Source organism: Monodon monoceros, unplaced genomic scaffold, assembly GCF_005190385.1.
Source record: "Monodon monoceros isolate NGI ecotype Baffin Bay Population unplaced genomic scaffold, NGI_Narwhal_1 Super_Scaffold_6, whole genome shotgun sequence".
In the NCBI taxonomy this organism is placed as follows: Eukaryota; Metazoa; Chordata; class Mammalia; order Artiodactyla; family Monodontidae; genus Monodon; species Monodon monoceros.
Window position 1 is genome coordinate 56144898 of NW_021703783.1, and position 21333 is coordinate 56166230.

The 21333-nt window shown below is 37.6% G+C and overlaps 1 protein-coding gene across 1 annotated transcript in view; it reads left to right on the forward strand.

Annotated features, from left to right (window-relative positions):
• Positions 1-21333, forward strand: part of TRHDE (thyrotropin releasing hormone degrading enzyme) — a 385919-nt gene that overhangs the window by 181329 nt on the left and 183257 nt on the right. The window contains exons 4-5 of the mRNA XM_029205012.1: positions 17243-17397; positions 20181-20294. Coding sequence (XP_029060845.1) covers positions 17243-17397; positions 20181-20294 — 269 coding nt within the window. The remainder of the gene's footprint in view (positions 1-17242; positions 17398-20180; positions 20295-21333) is intronic.

Consider the following 21333-nt stretch of genomic DNA (forward strand, 5'->3'; position numbering starts at 1 on the left):
GAAGTTTTTAGAATATGAGCTCTTTCATTATTCACAAGTCCCTATCTTATTTCATCCCCACTTATATTCCTTCTTATCCCAGTAGACTTTTTAATTGGTCTGTGGTCTAGACTAGTGCTTCTCAAATTTTAATTTCCATATGAATCACCTGGGAACCTTATTAAAATTCAGAGAACCATTCAGAAGGGGATGGGGCCTGAGAGTCTGCATTTCTAACAGGTTCCCAGTTAAGTCAAAGTTGCCATCCCAGGACATTTTTTTTTTTATAAATTTATTTATTTTTGGCTGTGTTGGGTCTTCGTTGCTGCGTTCGGACTTTCTCTAGTTGCGGCGAGCTGGGGCTCCTCTTGTTGCGGTGTGCGGGCTTCTCATTGCGGTGGCTTCTCTTGTTGCGGAGCACGGGCTCTAAGTGCATGGGCTTCAGTAGTTGTGGCTTGCAGGCTTCAGTAGTTGTGGCTTGTGGGCTCTAGAGCACAGGCTCAGTAGTTGTGGTGCATGGGCTTAGTTGCTCCACGGCATGTGGGATCTTCCCAGACCAGGGCTCGAACCCGTGTCTCCTGCATTGGCAGGCAGATTCTTAACCACTGTGCCACCAGAGAAGTCCCCATCCCAGGACATTCTGAGTAGTAAGGTTTTAGACCAATGGTCCTCAAAGTACAGGTTTTGACCAGAAGCTTCAACATCTAACCAAATCGTGAACTCTGGAAGTTGTGCCTAGCAGTCTGTTTAATGAAACCCTCCTGGTGATTCTAATGCACACTAAAATTTTAGAACCACCATTCTAGTCTATGTTACGTAGGAACACTGTTTGTAAAATCATCTAAGTTGGAGGTTTTAAACCCTCGCTGGACATGAGAAATCATTTGGGAAACTTCCAAAAATATTGATGTTTGAGCCCCATCCCTAGAGATTCATACAGAATTGGTCTGGGGTTGAGGCCCAGCCATCAGTACTTCCAAAGCTCCTCAATGGATTCTAATGCACTGCAGAGCTGAGAACTACGTTAAGTAAGGAGACTTTCTTGGTACATTACCTAGATGTACAATATCTCTCTTGTCAGAAAAAAATTATAACTCTAACACTTTTAAGTCCATTTGTCTTCTGCTATGTCCTCTGTAAAGCAAAACAGCTTTTTCCCATCACATTCTTAATGATCACTGGGTCATTTAATCAAATATGGTGATGTAGGGGAACAAAACTTTGCCACCCCAAAATATGTCTCTTTGGCGTTAGGATTATTTTGTATCTCCTTGCAGAGTACATTAGACTTCTGAGCTCTATGGATCAGGAAACATTTCTTGTTAATTCTTTTGACATAACTTGATAGATTAGGTACATTGCACAACTCTGGAAGGACACCGTTCATGTTTGGAGCCATCATAGATTTGTAGATTTATTAAGACTGTTTTCTGGCACATGGCAGTACAGTGCCTTGAGGAAGAGGTGGCGTTTTTGTAATTTGTATAGTGATGTCATTTGGGTTAGCAGTAGGGCTGTATTTAGTCTAACAAATAAGACCACTAAAAATTCATGATAAAACAGATTTCCCTCAACTGAAAAACATCTGAGTAATCAATAATTTGGCAAATAAGCATTGGTTCAGTTTAGTATCAGTGTTAAACAGTTAATATGTTTTCATTAGCTTCCATAAACTTAGGGTGGTAGTGTTCCAGTGAAAATTTATTTGAAAGTCAGATCCTAATACCTAATACATTTTACTTAGAACTGTTTTTAAAAGTTGTGCCCATCATGTACTGTGCGTTCTGAATTATGACATTATTAAGAAATAATACTTAAGGTCACTAAAGCATCTTAGATAAGTGAAGAGCTATTGTAGGTTAGCCTAATGATTTGAACCACAGCCTTATAGAAAACAATCTAGAAAAGAAAAAAAAGAAAGAAAGAAAAAGAGACATATTATCAACTAGTCATTTTGTTTACCTTTGGAGATAATGGAAATTTTTTTATTTTTACTTTTCTTGAGTATATGTAGGTATAGAAGAAGAAACAGAGTAACTTAAGCTAACTCTGCAAATAGAATGGGTCCTTTGCCTTTGGGCTTAAAGTGAAAGTGACTGTCTTGTAATGCCACTTTACCACCTGCTGTTACATTCAGCCAGAGTGGAAATGAAACTTTTGTATATTGTAGCAGTCAGTACCTTGCCATATATATTTTCTTTATTTGAGAATGTCAACAGAGCATGGTTTGCATCTGATCCCGTTTCCCCTTTTCTCTAAGGATTAAAATTCATTTGTTCTTGTTATAGGGTGTTTGTATATGGGGGAGCAGGTTTTGATGTTTTTCATTAACACCAGATACTATGCCATACTAAAGAATGCTGGCTCTCAGCTGACAACAAAATTACGTTTAAAATAGAGACTGAACTTTGTTTTTACACGAACTCGTTGGCACTTGAGCAAAGGCATTTAGAGCAAGTTTACTTAGTCTTGACTGTACAATTCTATAAGAAGGGATTAAACATTTGTGGAAATCAGCATTGGTAGTCTGTAATAAAAATCTGTAAATAATGTTTATGTCTTCCTAGCTATTAGCAGAAGTCCATATGATCTGAAATTTCAACATTGTTTTCACTGTGTTGCAGACACACTGCCTATATTGTTTTGTGTTTCTTCAAAAAGCATTTTAAAACAATAGTTCAGACTGCTCATCAGGAATAAAAAGATAGACTAGGGTAGGCATCATCTTTTTAATGTTTCAGAGCTTTGGGTGCTAATCCCTATTATTTTTGACGTATTGTTTGGCATTTAATTGAGTCCTATTTCCATCAATATAAAAATAGAACAGGATGCAGCATAGACATTAAGAACATGGATTCTGAAGCTGAAGCTAGGCAGCCTAAGTTTTAACTGCTGGAATGATTTAAGGAAGTGTATGCTGTTAATGGAAAGGAACTTTTGTATCACTTTTCTATTACTAGCAAAAATGGACTTTTGAGGTTAGCATTATGAAAATAATTTGTTCTGTTTGTACTATAAAATTATTTTCCCTTTCTCTTCTTCTTACTCCCCCCTTCCCTTTCTGACTCTTCCCCTTCTGGTTCCCTGGGTTTATAATCATGGTTAATGGAACACCATAATTCGATTCATTACCCATTCATTCAACTAGGTAGCATGGTCTATGCCTCTTTGGTGGTTTTCTTATCTTCAGTATTTAATTAATCAACAAGTAGTGTCTGTTTCCACCTCTGAAACACTTTTGTATTTTAGTTAGGATTCTATTACTTTGAATCAGTCTTTCTGCTTTTATTTTCCCTCTACCTAAAGCAGTGATTTCAACCCTTGCTGTACATTAGGGCCATGTAAAGAGTAAGGAGGCCGAGTTCCCTCCTTAGAACAATTTGAAGTCTTGGGAGAAGCATGAGGCATTAATATTTTTAAAGGTTTCCCAGGTGACTCAAATGTATGACAATATTTGAGGTCTTCTGTTCTAAATGCTCCTTTATAACAGTGATTCTCAAAGTGTGATCACCTGACCAGCCACATCAACATCACCGGGAACTTGTTAGAAAGACAGATTCAGGTCCCACCGCAGCTCTACTGCATCAGAAACACTGGACTTGGGGCCCAGAAGCATGTATTCTAACCAGCCCTACAGGGGATTCCCATGAATGCTCAAAGCTGAGAACTACTGCTTTATGACAGAAGTCTCCTATTTTTCTTTTCCTGGTTGTGCACCACTACTATAAAACTTTTGAGCATGTTCATCTCTACGTAGCTATATTTATTTAGTTTTGAAATAGTACACATAATACTTTCAGCAGCTAAATTTCAAGACACAATATACACTTCAAGTGAAGTTCAAAGTGAAGTTTGTTAATGAGAATGGATGTAAATCAATAGTGCAAGTATACTTGTTGATAAATTTGTTTCCTTTTTGATTTTTTGGTAATAAATAATTATATCGGCGTTTTCACCTTATAATGCAGATGGAATAGAATGAATGGAGTGTAGTGGTTGGGGGATCTCAGCCAGTCTGCCAAAGTTTGAACCCCATTTCTGCTAATACCAGACTGTCCTGGGCAATTAACTTAATGTCTCTGTGCATCAGTTTCTCATTTGCAAAATAGAGCTATGAATAGCGTCTGTCTCAAAGAATTGTCAGGATTAACTGAGTTAATACATATAAATCACTTAGAAACTGACTGGCCCTTAGATGTGCTCAAAAATGGTAGTTATTCTTACTTAGAATTGAAAGACTGTCAGCTCTATCATTTTCTTTTTCTGTTATTTTTTTTTTGGTGTCTGTATTATTAGTACGAACCTCAATCTGTTATTATTTTTTTTTGCAGGTGTCTTTTTAAGTCACCTATTTATTTTGTGAGGGTTGGTTTAGTTACACTAGATAATATAATCCATAAATCCATTTAATTGGGTGCTTCTGTACTGCCACATGCCCTAATCCCTTGAAAGTGAACTAATGAGAAAGATGTTTGTCGTTTTGATATCTATGGAACTTCTGCTCTCTTTTGATGGACCTTGATAATTCAACCAGGGAGAGTATCTGTATTAGACAAAAATAAATACAAATAAAAGTTCTAATTTACTTTCATACCTTCATAGACAGTCTTATACAACCCCTGGGGGAAAGCACCCTGTCTTAGAAGATTCACTTCTCAAATTTTATGGTAAACATGCATCATTTGAAGATCTTGTTAAACTGCATATTCTGATTCACTAGATCTGGAACTGGTCCTGAGATTCTGCTGCCAATTGCATTAAATATGAGAACATACCTAGTAGTCAACAATTGATGAAACTTGAGGTGTGGTAGAGATCAGGAGGTTAGGAGTAAAACCAGCAGCAAAGTTACGGTTAGTGTATTTGTATAGCTAATTTGGAGACCTTGAGGCTAACTTTTGGAAAGTATTATTAGCTATTATTATTAAATTTGACCCCTGGGGATAAAACTCAAAATTGTGGTCTGGTTTTCATACCTCCATCTGCCTGAACTTACATAGGATGAGATACAAAGCAGTCTACTTCTAACATGAATTTAGAATGATAGACTCATAAAATTTAGAATAATAAACTCATAAAATTCAATGAATTCATCAAACTTCAGCTTATTTCTATTATATATATAGTGTGTATATGTATTTTTGTAATATTATGTAGAGCAGACACTTATGTACACTCAGTATGTATATTTATATAATGTACACATATTATCATATAGTAAATACTTATACACACATATATACACATACACACATATATACATACATACATACACATACATAACGCCCTGAGATCCAGAGCGGTGGATACAAGTTCCTTTAGGCAGTTAGCTCTTAGAACATCCCAAACACTTTGTAGCATTTTCTGCCCAGGCTGTAAGGTGGTCAGGCTCTAAGGATGCCATCCCCCACCCAGGAGTGGGATATCCCAAATGCTCCTGCAAAACATGAGCAGAAGCTTTAGTGTCCCTGGACCTGTACCTTTTAGTATAGCACGCCACAGAATGCTGGCTTTCATTTTAATAACGATTCAGACAGGTTCCAAGACACAAGTGCAAAATTTGCATAGTGTTTTAGGAGGACAAGAAGAAACAGAAATAATGAGAAGGGTGTTACCATTTTCTTCATGGTAGTCTCCCTGCTGCACGTGTACAGTGATCAGTTACACGTCCTGTTGAGCTGCAGAACCCTCACGCTCTATTAACTGTAGTGTTAGGAAAATGGCTTCTGGCAATTTTCAATTATGTCAATTCCCTGAGTATTTACATTAGGAGCAATATTTTTATGATGGGTACACAAAAAATCCCCTCTTTTCAGCATTTCCCCATTAGGCGTACAAAATATTTTCTTTCCTATAAAATACACTTTAGGAGTATAACTTAGTGGTGCGCATTAGATGCTGGAGCTTGGAGAAGTAAAGGGTGCAGTTCAATCTCTGGCTCATTATTAGTTCATCCTGTATTTCATTTCTTGATCTAATGTAAATTGAACTAGGGAATATTTGGAACACTAGTAATGGGTTTTGAAAAAAAAATCATTGAATAGAAGCTCTCAGAAACTCTTCTGTAGAAAAATTTGGAAAGGCAGTTTCTTTATACTCTCAGAAGATATTTATAACAAAGCATCAGGTACTTTCAGTAATGAAAGACATGGTTCATATTTTGATCAATACCTCCCATTGGATACATAATTCAGCCTGAATGGGACATGGCATTCATTTTCTTCATGGCGTTGAGTGACTGATGCTGTTTCAAATGGTAAATCTATATGTTTGGGTTATATGAAGGTAGAGGCTTTTAGTAAAACACCGAGGGCTAAACTGGTACGGTTCTATTTTAGTTCTCTTAAAGGCAAATTAGCTTCGAATTAATGTTAAAGTTTAGTAAAGTAACACAGTGTCACTGCGTTTTCTGTTTCTATAATTGTGCTATTTTTTAACTCTATTTTCTTCCTTTTTCTCTCTGCCTTTATTACCCCAAGCACCATCAGCGATTTCCCTTAGGAACCTTTAAAATTCACAGTGAGTTTTGGAATCTACTGTTTAGACTACTATAGCTCTCTGAAAATTCATCCATTGTTTAGATGCCAGTTAATACCAGATAACAGTTTGTACTGCAATAAGAAGTGATTTAAAAAAATCAACAACTATTGGGCTTCAGTGATTTTTTTCCCTCTGGGGCTTCAACAAGTATTTGATTTTTTGCTTGAAAATAATGCTAGATAGTTTTAAGCTAAACATCCAACATTGGTTCCTTTGAATGATATATTTGCATTTTTTTTTATTGAATGGTGTGTCTATTACTAGTACAGTTTATACTAAGAGGAATTGGCCTTAAGGCACAATGAATCTTTGTTTCCGCTTTACCAAACTTAATATAAATTTCTTTTAGGAGCAACCACTCTGTACTCAGACTGTCTGAAGTGCATATGAATTTGGAAATATATTTTACTGACAACTCCAAGTTTCAAGAGTTAAGAATGCTCATTTATAAATAGTACTATTTTTATACTCTCTTCTGCTAGAAATGTGAATCTGTCAATTAAAGAGTGTCAAAGAGCTTTCCAAACCTCTAAAATGATTCCCAGCTACCTCAGACTTTTGAAAAAAAAAGGACTCCTGAGTTCCACGCTGTGGGATGGGCCCAGTTCAGCAACTAATACTCATTAAATAGCTGATTAATGAAAGCCCCTAACAGATTATTGGTTTTTTTCCCCCTTTGGGTGATGATGCTAACACATATAATTAGACTTTGTGTTGTATCTGTGTAAGAAGTTCTATAATTCATTTTGAAAATCTGTTGAAAATGATATTGAATGGTAAGTTAGTATTCTTTGAAAGCATTAATTAAAATTTAACTACTTCAGTGTATAATATCTGCGTTTTATAAGTAAACCTAAGATATTCATAGACACTGTCGACTCTTGCCTCACTACTAAGGAATGATGTGATGTCAGATTTCTGGCTTCCCCCCCACCTCTTATGACAGTGCCTGTTAGTATCCTTTGTGGGCCTGCTTCATTTGCCCCCTTCTTCTGCCTGTTTCTTAAATCTCAGTGCTCCTCAGATATCTTAGTCTTTTTCTATGCTCAGCATGGGTCATAGTCTACTGTATACATGCTGATGACTTCTTAAATCTGTTCCCCCAGCCCAAACCTCTCCCCAACACATCAGACCTCTACATTCAGCCTCTTACTGGATATCTCTATTTGGATGTTCCAGAGGCAGCTCAAACTCAGCATGTCCCATACAGGATTTGTCACTATATGCTTCAGCCATATTGATCCAGTTTTTGTTTACTGAAAGTCCCATGTTCTCTCTCACTTGTTTGCAGACACCCTTAGCCTGAAATATACTTTCCCTCCAGCTAACTGAACAAATCTCATAACTGACTTTCTCCAGGAAGCCTTTCCCAATTCTTAGGTTAAGATTTGGGACCTCTTTTATATGGTAATAATGACAGTAATACAGTAACATTGTTGTAGTAATATAGTAATATAATACAGTAATGTTACAGTAATATAGCATATTTATCAATACAGTAAAAGTGATAAAGGCAATGATGATGATGATGATAATACTCTATTAGTTTCTTATTGATGCTGTAATAAATTACCACATCCATAGTGGCTTAAAACAACATGAATTTATTATCTTACAGTTCTGTAGGTTGGCAGGTTGACACTGCTCTCACTAAAGTCTTTTCTTTAGGGGAGAATCTCTAAATTTTCTTGGCGTTTCTAATTTCTAGAAGCCCCGTGTTCCTTGGCTTGTGACACCCTTCCATCTTCAAGGCCAGCAGTGGCCTCCAGGGTCTTTCTCTCACTTCCTCACTCTGACACCGACTCTTCTGCCTCCTGCTTTTCAGGACCCTTGTGATTATACTGAGTCCACCTGGATAATCCAGGCTACTCTTCCATTTTAAGGTCAGCTGATCAGCAACCTTAATTCCATTTGTGGCCTTAATTCCCCTTTGCCAAGTAATCTAATATATCCACAGGTTCTGGGAATGAGGGCATGGACATCTTTGGAGGGGCTTTTTGTCTACAATAGCTAACAGCTATTGAGAACTAGGTATTGTTCCAAGCATCTCACTCACATAGTTGTCAAGAACTGAGAAGAGTCTGAGATTTTATCTTACCCTCTTTGCAAGCTTGACAAGTCAGCCTGCCATTGTTTCTTGAAATTTGGTGGAAGACATGAAACCCTGGGATTAGAGACAATAAAACTTTATTCCTTTAGCTATAGCAGTAGCCAGAGTATCAACATTTTCTGAGCTAGTTCCCTGAGCCCCAATTCACAAGAGCAACGCAAAGAGGTCCAGGTGCTACCTGCATATGCAATGGATTATATAATAGGTGAGGACCCTGAAGAATCTAGTTATTTTATAAATTATGGTATGTACTCCTGTCCTTTGCTTTTGAGAGGACACTATCTCTGTTTTTTTCTATACAAATATCCTTAAAAAGATAGTCTGGAACAAAAACCAGTCAGTGTCTGTGCTCTTAAGACATACAGAAATGTGAAAGATTACTTGAGAGTTTGTGTTCCAACAATAGCCCTCACAGTAACACTGTGAAATAGTAGCAATTATAATCATCTTCCTTTTACAGGTAAGGAAAATGAGGGGCAGAAATGATAAGTAACAAGCCTGCTAAGTAGCAGGATGGAGTTTTGAACCTGAGCTACCTGGCCTTACAGCCCATGTTCTAAGGCTCTGCTGTGTGCTGCTTCCATCATACCATGTACTCAGGTTAGCGCATGTACTACCCTGAGGTTTCCTTCGTGTGTGTCTATAATATGTGTACTTTTAAACTTGTTTGTATTCCCCATTGGTTTTTAAACTCCATGAGGGTTTAATGGGACTGTGTCTTTATTGTTCAGGGTTTATATATTCAGTGTTCAGATCAGTCTTGCTTATGTTAGGTAATGAATAAGTATTTTAGGAATAAATGAAAAAATATAGTAAACGAAACCCTCATAGAAAGGAACCTTACTTCCAACCTACATTCTCTTAGATAACACCAAATCTTTGTTATAGAACAAGCATTAATCAAGTTGGCCTGTCACCAGACGATGGTGATAGGAATCATTTAGTGTGTTTTTGATGTTTATGCCTAATCATGTCCATTAAAGTAAAGACCGTAAGTTTTGGAAGTGCTTGAGAGAAGATGCAAAATGTGATGATGGCAATCAAAGTAGAGCTAATTTTAAAAATTAAATGGGTGAGAAAATGACAAACATTCCTTGTGCATATGGGATAAGTCCTTTGGCATAAAAATTCTTTTTCAGGGAAAAAGGGAATTAGACAAACCATGAAAAGTGCTCCTCCTTTGCAATTGACAGTAATCAGGAAGTGTTGAGGAAAAGTGATTGCAGAAATGAAAAAAAAAGTCTTTTGAGTGTGTGCAGGAGGGTCAGCAAAAACATTGAGTGCATATTAGGGCCTAACGCTAATTCAGGAGAATGCTAGGAGTTTGCGAGCTTAAATGCTAAGCTAGTGAATACAAGTGGTACTGATGAAAATTCTGTTACAGGCTAAAGTATGTAGCTGAAACGAATCTTTTTTGATGGAAATATGTCCAAATAGAAAGTCCATCCGGAGAAAGTGTGTTCTGTTTTAAAGCTTTGAAGGACCAATTCACTCTTTTTTTAAAAATTTTTATTGGAGTCTAGTTGATTTACAATGTTGCGTTAGTTTCAGGTGTACAGCAAAGTGAATCAGTTATACATATACATATGTGCACTCTTTTTTAGATTCTTTTCCCATATAGGTCTTAAATTTGGTGGAAATGTATCCAAGGATAGCAAAGCTTAAATTCCTCTTTGTCAAATGAACTTAAAAACAGCCATTCAGTACCTAATCTGTTTGTGAGTAAAAACAACTTCAGAACATGCACTTGAAAGGAAGACGTTGGTTCTCATTTTATAAATACCAGTAATAGAGGACTTCTATGAATTTTATCTTATCAATATTACTATTTCAAATGCAATTTATATTTATACTAGTCACATGTGGTAATTGTCAGAGCAGGGAGTTTTATTTTTTAATACTTAAGCATGAATGCTTATGTAAATACTATCTTCAAGTGCTAGTCATGGCATAATCAAAACACAACTTTTTTTTTTTTAACCTGCTATACCTTTAAAACTTATTTAGGGTCACTGAATAATAAAATGGGAATGTCCTATGACTTTTTTTTTTAAAGTTTGTTCTTCGGTAGGTCCTGTATTGCTTTACATCATAAGCAACATTTTCAATTCAGAAATCAGAATGCCTAGCATAACACATTAGCCAACATTTCATCTTTGTTAGAAGACAAGATTCCTCCTCTCTCAAGCTAAGGCCTGTCATGAATCTGATTCCCCAAGGTGAGGATGAACTGGAAAGATCCCAAATAGCGATGGCATTGATTTATCACGTTTTGTGCTTAGGACTAAGTGCTTTAAACGGACCATCTCATTGAATCTTCACAACAACCTGCAAGGAAGTTATCCCCGCTTTATCAATGAGGGGATGGAAGCTGGGAGAGATTGAACAATTTGCTTGAAGTTCCATAGCCAGTAAATGTTAGACCTGGGTTTGGATCCCAAGCAGTGTGGACTCCAAAGCTCCAACTTTTAACTGCTATGTCTACTGCCCTCTGCCAAGAAGGGCAGGGTTGCAGTGCTGGAAAGCTAACTTGGATTGTGATTGAGATGCTGCTAGGACACCGCATGGAAGATAGTATTGAGGCTGAAATTTAAAGGGTGAAGGAAACAGAAGGAAGAGTTAGTGCAGAAGTCTGGGGATTTGAGAGCAGGATAGATCTGGGGTGGAAGAACCAGAGCAAAGTTCAGAATGTGTCTGTCAATCTGGAGGGAGTGCCTCTGAGTGATACTTAGCAGAGAAGTTTAAAGGAGCAGAAGAGCACTTTGCACGGCAAACAGTGAAACCATGGAACTGATGAGCAGAACTGCAGAATCTAATGTTCTTTCTTGGATGGAACTTGGTAATGTCTACATATCTGTTTGGTTTGTGACATCAGGCAAAACTAGTTGTAAGCTATATTCAGCATGACTTGTCACCAGAGGGGAAGTGATCCTGGACAACAAACTCTGCTGATCTTTGAGCTCAGAATCTGACTGTGGCAGGGAGGAGAGGCCTGGTATTGCACATGGTTTTTTTGCTAGTGGTTAGCTAATAATGTAGAATACATTAAAGTCTACTTCTAGTTTATGAAGTTATAAATCAGAACATTGCTCCTAATGCTGGAGATTGGATTTCGGTTTGTATGTATTATAAGACCCTGCTTGATGATTCTTCGAACATTTCCACGTGGTTTCAGGGTTCGTTTTAGCATGGTGTTGTTAGGGTAGTGGGACATTTTTCTTGGTGACTGACCTTCCCCAGAGTCCAAAAGAGGAAGCTGCAAAGCTTTCTTAAAGTTTAAGCCAGATTACAGGGGAGAGGATTATTCTAGAAGGAATAGTACATTAGTGGCTGTGGAGGGGGGACTATCAATTAACAGTCTACTACTAAGGTGCTTAGATATTTTCCTCTGGAGCTCAAAGAGAGCTATCTGGGCATATGGGTGGTGACAGATGACATTGGAGTGGGTGAGAACACTAAAAGAAAACTAGTAGAATGAGTTAAAACACACACACACACACACACACACACACACACGCAGATGGAAATCCTAGAACTTTGGTTTTCAAAAATCAGAAGATGACAAGAAAATTAAACAAACAAGAACAAAAACAACAAGAAGAAAGGCTAATCTGGGAAGTGGAGGAGAAACACGGATATCTTTCTATGACAGACCCTAATGAGCAGTGTGATAAATCTTGGCAGTATCAAAAAAGTAAGAACTCAGGGCTTCCCTGGTGGCGCAGTGGTTGAGAGTCCGCCTGCCGATGCAGGGGACACGGGTTCGTGCCCCGATCCAGGAAGATCCCACATGCCGCGGAGCAGCTGGGCCCATGAGCCATGGCCGCTGAGCCTGCGCATCCGGAGCCTGTGCTCTGCAACGGAAGAGGCCACAACAGTGAGAGGCCTGCGCACTGCAAAAAAAAAAAAAAAAAAAAGTAAGAACTCAGAGGTCTCCATGAGATTTTGTGCTCTTAGTTAGCGACAGCAGTTTCAACATAGTGTTAAAGATAGAAAGTAAATTCTAGTGCACTGAAGGGAACAAGTAGAGAAAGTCAGATTTTTATGGTGATTTATGTAATCACATTCACTAGTATTATATGAATATTTGTTATCTGCGTATAGTTTTAGGACTAGCGTAATTAATTGGGAGCAGACTCCTATGCATAATTTTATCCAGGATTTTCTTTTAATTTCCGAGTAAATTTGACTCTGAAACATTAGAGTTTTCTTACTTCTGTTTTCAAGGCATATTAAAGAGTTGTGGTTGCACACGTTAATGGATATAGCCTCATGACAAATTATTTTGCAAAAATTGAGACAATTTAATTCATTGTAAATAAATCTTATTATCTTCAAAGTTAAGCAAAAGAATATTTCAGTTACTGAAGGTATTAACGGCTTCATTGAGGTATAGTGACATGCAGTATGCTGCACATATGTAAAGTGTAAAATTTGATGTTTTAAGATACGTATACACCCATGAAATCATCACCATAATGAGCCTGTCCATCACCCCCAAAAGTTTCCTGTTGCTATTTTTTTAATCAAAGTATAGGTGATTTACAAGGCTGTGCCAATCTCTGCCATACAGCAAAGTGACTCAGTTATACACATAGAGACATTCTTTCCTGTTGCTGTTTTTAATCCCTCCTATCTGTGTCCCCAGGTGACTACTGATCTGCTTTTTGACATTATAGATGAATTTGCATTTTCTAAAATTTTATGTAAGTGACATGAATCGTACAACATAAGTATTTTTTCTTCCTTTTTACTCAGTATAACTATTCTGGGGCTCATCCACGTTGTAGCACGTATTGATAGCTCATTTCTTTTTATTGCTGAACAGCATTTTATTGTATGGCTATACCACACATTATCCATTCATCTATTGATGGACATTGGAATTATTTCCAGTTTGGGCGTATTGGAAGTAAACTGTTATGAACATTTGTGCACAAGTCTTTATGTGGATATATGCCTCCTGAAGGTATTCTCAAAATATAGAACTGTTTATGAGATAAAGGTATAGAGCAGAGAGACACAGTTAAATTATCCCTCAATAGTTGTTAGAACAAAATCCAAGTTTCTTCAGTACTTTGATAGGTTATTATGTCTGTAGTAGCGTAATCTAATTTTTAAAATTTTCTTTTTTTTTCCTTCTGCCAGCCGTAGACATGGTTCCCTGTATCTATTGTTAAGCCTGTGAGCATCTGAGAAGCTGCCTCCTGTGCTTGATCCCTCTGTGTTTCACTCTGTTCTCAATCACTTTATCTGAATCTGACTCCATTTGCTCAAGAGTCTTTGTCTGGCTGAAGTACAGCTTTGTTACTCGGGTCTGACTTCTCTGCCCTTAGACCTCTGGAAACCAACCTGTCACCAGCTGCCTACTTAGGTCACCATTGCCTGAGATCGTTGGCACCAACCTTCAGCTGCCCCCTCACCACACCTGCTTAGGCTGCTAGTCAGGTTTTTGCTGTCTGATGACTGCCCCTGGCTGTACCTTCTTTATTCCAAACTCTTAGACTCGCATCTGGCCCATGTCTAGAATTTTCTCTCCGTGCCATTTGAGCCACTCCATATTCCAGTGTGCGGCCTGATTTGTTGACTCAGTCTTGGGAACCTGAGTACTCTCGGCTCTTGGAGAACTCCAGCAAGCCTCTGTTTTGCAACAGGCTTGTCCATAAGTCCCTGTGTTCCTACAAGTAAATGGCCCCAGACCTGCTACTGCTATTGCCATCTGCTGGTGGCAGGCAGAGTTGGCACAATGTTGTTCTATTGCCTGGTTTGTTCATATTTAAGGAAGGTCTCAAGGTAAAATCTTAAGTAGAAGTATGTCTATTTGTTATGTACTTGCACTTTGTATAATTCTCACAACTATACTCTTCTCCTTTATATGCTTCAGCCACACCAACCTTCATTCTATCCAATATGCTAGCCTCATTTCCTCCTTAGGACCTGTGCATTTTTTGTCCCCTCTTCTTAGAACAATATGTCAATACTTCCACAGATCTTCAGACAGCTAGCTTCTACCATTATTCACATCTCAGGTGAGATGTGATTACCTTAGAGATGCCTGCTTTGACCACACTCCACCCATTTCACCCTACCAGTCAATCATTGTCTTACTGAATTATTTTTTGGTAGCATTTATCATTTACTAAATTTCTTTCATTCATTTATTACTTGTTAATTAGCCTCTTCTTCCTGCACACACCCACAAATAAATACAAGTGCCATGAGAGCAGGGAGCAAGGAGCTTGGATGACAGAACAAACAATGCTTTTATTGAGCAAAAGAGATGCTCAATAAATACATACTTGTATAAATGAATGCATATAGTACCTCTGTCTGCCTGTCGAAATCCTATTTATCTTTGGAAGTCCAACTCAGATACTATCTCTTTCAAGAACTTCTCCAACTAAATCTGTTTTCTCTCTCTTTCACAGGACTTTTTATTCTTTATTTTTTCTGTTAAGCTGTCATGTTTCCATGTAGTTGATACAGGGGCCATACTTGACTTATCTTTAGTCCATAGGTCAGAAGCACAGGTAACAACCTGGGCTTGGGACTGGTTTTTGAAGTAGGGATGGAGGGTGCAGTGTTGTAGGACTGAACCCTTAACCTGTGGAATCTGATCCTATCTTTGGGTAGATGGTATCGGAATTGAGTTGAATACTGGGTCACTCTGTTGGAATCCAAGAATTATTTATAGACGGTGTGGGACAAACCCTCCCACGTCCCCGCCCCACATGCACACATGTTGAAATTGGCTCCAGGAACCTAAGAGACTGTCCCTGATTCCTTCTTCCTTCTTTCTTTTCTGAAGCAATCGTAATTCTGAATCTGGTGTTTATCATTCCTATATGTGTGTGACTGTGTGTGCATTTTACCACTACTGTCTGTCTGAGTATATGTGTGAATGTGTGAGTATCCATTTGCAATCGATGGTACTATTCTGCTTGTTTTTAAGTAGTATATGGTAAGGGTCATTCTACACCTTATTTGTTCCCTCAACATTATGTTTTTCAGATTATCCGTTTTGATACATGTAGTGTTAGAATCTAGTGGTAAGACTATTTCAGTTGTTGTATGGTATTGCTTTTTAGAATTATTTCACAGTTTCTTTGTCAGTTATCTCGGTGAAAGGCTTGCAGTTTTCTCTTTTCACTCTTACAAAGAATACTGCAGCAAACATTTTTGTACCATTATTTTCTGCGTATCCTAGGGAGTTAGTCCAGGGTTTACATGGGAAAGTGGAGCCAGGTTGCCTGGGTTCAAATCCTTACATTGCCGCTTGCTAGCTTTCCCAAGCAGCACTGAGCACCAGCTATATTCAGTTCTTCAGCACATGCATGCCCTACGTCAGCCTCCGGCAACAAGTTATCAGCTTGGCTTAGATGCCTTTGACTCCGGTGAATCCTGCTGGATCCAGTTCCCAAATGCCACTGCCCGTGGCTTCACATGCAATCACTGCTTTGCACTTATGTACCATTTCTGGTCCATGGAGAGGTTTATTTTCAAGCCTGGAGATGATTTTCAGTTTTTCCTTTTAATATTTTACTTAACATTGCTATGTGTTTGAGCAGAGGGAGTGCATCAAAGCATGTACTTACTGTGTCACCTTAAGCAAACGTTGATAATACCTCTACAACCTTTTAAAATAAGCACAAATCTTAGAATCACCTAATCATAGATTTTCGGAGCTGGAAGGGATTTTAGAGATCATGATGTCCAATAACCTTATTTTATAGGTGAGAGAATTGTGGTCTTGAGAAATTAAAGTGATTTACTGATGTCATATATTTAATTAATGGTGGAGGCAGGACCAGAACCAGAGTCTGCAGGTTCCCTCAATAGTCCTTTTTTTTTTTTTTTTGTGGTATGCTGGCCTCTCCCATTGCGGAGCACAGGCTCTGGACGCGCAGGCTCAGTGGCCATGGCTCACGGGCCCAGCCGCTCCGCGGCATGTGGGATCTTCCCGGACCAGGGCACAAACCCGTGTCCCCTGCATCGGCAGGCGGACTCCCAACCACTGCGCCACCAGGGAAGCCCCCCTCAATAGTCCTTTTGACACTACATCTACTGTTTTAGTTTTCTCTATCTGAGCTATATTTACATGTAATATTTTATTTTTAACAAAACTCAAAAAATACATTAGAATTAAGCAATTAGAAATATGATATGTTGGATTTTTAAACTGATGTGAAATGTTTTATTTTGAACAATATTGAGGTAAAAGCAAGAGTACAGCATTTACTGCACTGAGCTGAATATATTTTCATTAGAAGGCACAATGCCTTTTGACTCTGTAGATTCCTGCTGCATTTGGTTTCCTTGACTTTCTGCAACTTATTAGGATAGGCCCATCAATAATGGTGCTGATACTTCCAACCTCCTACAGCACTGGGTCTGAAAATGAACTGTGATGGATGGATATGGCCAGCATTTACAGTGATAGCCTATATTTCTGCTGTCACGTAGAAATGGCAGGTAGTTTAATTTAGAAAAAAAAAAATTACTGAGAAAGAACAAGTATTTCTTCTAATTAGGATTTCTGGACTTTTGTCGGATATGAATTTAGAATCTGATATGTTTGTTAAAGCCTTTGGAATTGTTTTATTCTATTTCTAGATCTTTTAGCTGTGCCTAAGCATCCGTATGCTGCTATGGAGAATTGGGGACTAAGTATTTTTGTGGAACAAAGAATACTGCTGGATCCCAGTGTTTCATCTATTTCTTATTTGCTGGATGTCACCATGGTCATTGTTCATGAGATATGTCACCAGGTATGAGAAAAAGGATCAGGTGTAAGTATAATTGCAAACTATCGAGAATGTAGAATGATTTCAGATACTTAGATTAGGAGCTAAGTTATTATCCTCCCAATTAAGTTTTAATTGTATAGAGCACCATGTAGTTCTTTTTGGAAGATAGGTTGTTCTCAAGTGACGGCACAAACGAAAGCAAACACACGGATCATATTGAATAAGTAACTGTCATTCAGTTTAGTTGAGGAGTGAGACGGCACTGCTACCCAGCAGCCTCTTTGGAGACCCTATCCACTCACTATTCTTTGTCAACCTTGCTGTATTTTCTTGTGATTATTGGTGTGTATATATGGTGAGTGCAGTGATGGCAATGATTTATTGCATTGCTGAAAGATGCAGCTGAGTTTTGTGTACATGTCAAAATTTGCTTTTGCTGAAATCAATTTGTTATTCCCCTTCTCCCATCACACAGACACTTAGGAAGTCTTTCACTAACTCTGCGACAGCCCGTTTGTTCTCAAATGATTGATATTTTTTTTGTCTTGACATGTTTAGAAATTCTTATGTAAATTAGCCAGCTTTATCATGAAGCTAAGATAAAATTAATTTCATTTTGATTTTATGTACTGTCTTACAATGAGCAGAAGGTATTACAGAGATTTCACAATGCTTATTAGAATCTTGATTCTAGTGAAAAAAATGACTGAAAATAAACGTTTGTGCTAATAAAAAGGAATCTTTGTCCTGATTACCAGAAACTATGGATGGTTTTTAAGTGAAAACACCAGAAATCACCGTGTGATACTGTACAACTTCAAGTTGTTACCTACCCAAAATCTTTTTAAAAAGCTTGAAAACTTTAAGAAAGAGTGAGGTGGAAAATGTTGTTAGTAAAAGAGGCTGAACAGCTAAATGACAATACATGAATAGGGACTTCATGATAAATTGTTCTAGGCCATATGACCATTTACCTATATGTCAGCCTTTTGCAGTGAACCTGTAGACGTTTGTACCTGTCATGCTGGTCAGCTTGGGCATGTGTTCCTTGCTGCAGAGACTTAAGGGGGTGCATTGCAGAGATAACCAGGGCTCCTCTATTGTGCTAAAAATGGTTTCCAGCTAAACATACAATTCTTTGACGCAAATCAGTGTCCTTTTGAACGTTCCTAGAAACGAGTTACATGTAGAGTTCTGTTGAAATAAGAACACACTGATAATTGTTTCTAGAACTGGATTTCATTTGTTCCAGATTCTCAGTTACTTTCTTGTTCTAGCTTAGTGGTGCTCGGCTACTTACTATGCGGAAATGAGCCAGAAGCTGGGAGAAACACATAATAATTTCCACTATCATTGCCAAATTATTTTCTACATTACCGTTTCTCCTCACCTATTTATTGTCACAATTCTTAAGACAGGCTTTCAATTTAAGGGAGAAGAAACATTACTTTCTGATCAAGAACAGAAAATGTTTTAAATATCATTTGTTTTGTGGTCATCAGCATATTCAGAGTTATCTCTTCTTTGTATTTCTATTAGAGATCCTCTTGGGTAAGTGATACTTTATTAATATTGAAATGCTCAGCCACCAAGCTCTTTCCTCTAGCTCCTAAAGCTGTAAAGCTATGATCTGATACTTGTCTGACTGCCTTTTCCTTCTGCTTCTTAAATAACTCACTCCCACTTACAGTCTTCACACTAAGGGTTACTTACAAATGCCTATAATCCTCTTGCCTGAGGCTTTCTCATGGCTTCTTCTTATCATTAAAGTCTGAGCTCAAATGTCATCTGCTTAGAGAGAATCTTTTTGTTTTTACAGTCTAAAGTGACCCATCCTCCATTCCTATCACACTTTAATAAGATCTGAAATTGTATTGTTCGTTTGCTTATTTTTTATTTTCTATCTCACCTAATTGTCCCTTCCTCCACAATAAAGTGTCAGCTGCCTGAGAAGGGACATTGTCTGACTTTTCATCATTAAATCCCAAGTCTGTAGGATAGTTCTCACGTATAATGTTTTTTTTGTTGTTGTTTGTTTTGTTTTTTAATGAAAAAAGAATTCCTTTAAGCTTTGGTGAACTCAGCAAGGATTTCAGAGTAATGTATCCAGATCTAATCAAAACACCAATTATAAATTACAACATTACTTTCCTGAAGGGATCTTAGAGAGACTTTTTTGGTCCAACCCTCATTATCACAGAATCATGGAGAGTCAGGTGTGGAGCATCTTAAAGCCCTTATTAGTTCCTTCAGTCAGCCGATGTCGTCTGTGAATTGCCTCTGCCACTGGAAGGCGCTGCTTCGGTACTTCCTGTGATGAGCTCACCACTTCTCGAGGTAGTATTTTCCATCTTCATCCATTTCAGTCTGTTAGAGGGTCTCCTGCATTTTTAGCAGTGTCTACCAATCTACAACCCTAATTTCCATCCATTAATACTGATTTGTCCCCTGTAGGGCCATAAGACCCAAGCCTTTTTTTCTTCTATATACTAGGTCTTCAAATATTTGAAGATAGCTGTTGTCAGTTTTTTTACCCTGAGCTCTTTCTTCTCCAGGTTAAATCTTCTTGTTGTGTTCCTTGAACATTTTGTTTTTGTTCTTCCCTGAATGCATTTATAGATAATTAGTGTCATGCAAGTAGTCAAATAAATCAATGGTGTTGCCACAACATATTTTAAGATCACAAAATCAATTGGGGAATGAATTCCAGTTGTGATAATCATAATTTAATACATTTAATTTTAGATAAAATAATTCTGGGATAGACGCGATTTTATCTGATGCCCACTCATTTGTCACGGCAGTGGTTTGGTGACCTCGTGACTCCTGTGTGGTGGGAAGACGTGTGGCTGAAGGAGGGATTTGCTCACTACTTTGAGTTTGTTGGTACAGACTACCTCTACCCCGGCTGGAACATGGTAAGTGCACTTTTTAATTGTTTGGAACTCTAAGTGAAAGGTTGATCCTGTGTTACATTGGGCTTATCTTATCATCAGATATGACTGAAAATACCAACCGATGCATGAAAAAAAAAAGTTAGCTATCCAATAAAAGGAAAAGTAACCCAAAATGTAAACAGTACTATTCCAAAATATTTTTGTTTATTAGAACTAAATAGAATCTGATTGTTTATACGCTGATTTCAAAATGGTACGTTTTCTAAATAGAAGTATTTTAGATTGCAGTATTTGATAACAAAGATAAATTATCCCTTAAAATAGAGAAGGTAACAGTAACCAATGAGTTATATTTTAAGTATATAGGATGTTTCAATATACAGAAAAATGAGAACTTAATATTTCTTCAATGTGATGAACTCAAAAAGTAGCTAAAATTTTTGATGCATTATTGCTGTTTTTACTTTAGGATTAAATGATTTAATAAGAGGTCACTATAAAGAGTTGTACACATTATACCCATACCTGTACGTCTGAACCTGAAGTAGGATTTGTTGTACCTTAAGCAGTGATGTCCTAGAGCATCCTAGAAGAAAAAGTAGAGGGAGGGTATGATTTCTATATGTCATTTAATGTAAGTTTTTCATTTTGTATAAGCTTCCATTAATCAGTAAGTGACTATGTTATTATGGAGTAGAACCCAGGGTATATGTTGTTTGGGAACTTGAATTTTAAATTTATTTTAAGTGGCACTACGTAAAAGTTGCAAATACTGACATTTGTCAACTTCCAGAAGCTCAAAAGCTTTCACCTGTGACATAGCATGAGTGATAATATATATTTATTTCACGCCACTCTTTTTTGATGTTTAAATTATTATGTGATTATCTAGTTATCTGTCATGATTACAAGTATGATCTGAATAGTATTTAAACCAAGGTAAAATATAAAGATGTCTGTAAGTCATGATATAATTTCTCTACCATAAATTCAGCCAGCTCCTGCTGAGTAAGAAAGGTGATCTTACATATCTCAGAAGAAATGTTACAATTGTAATATC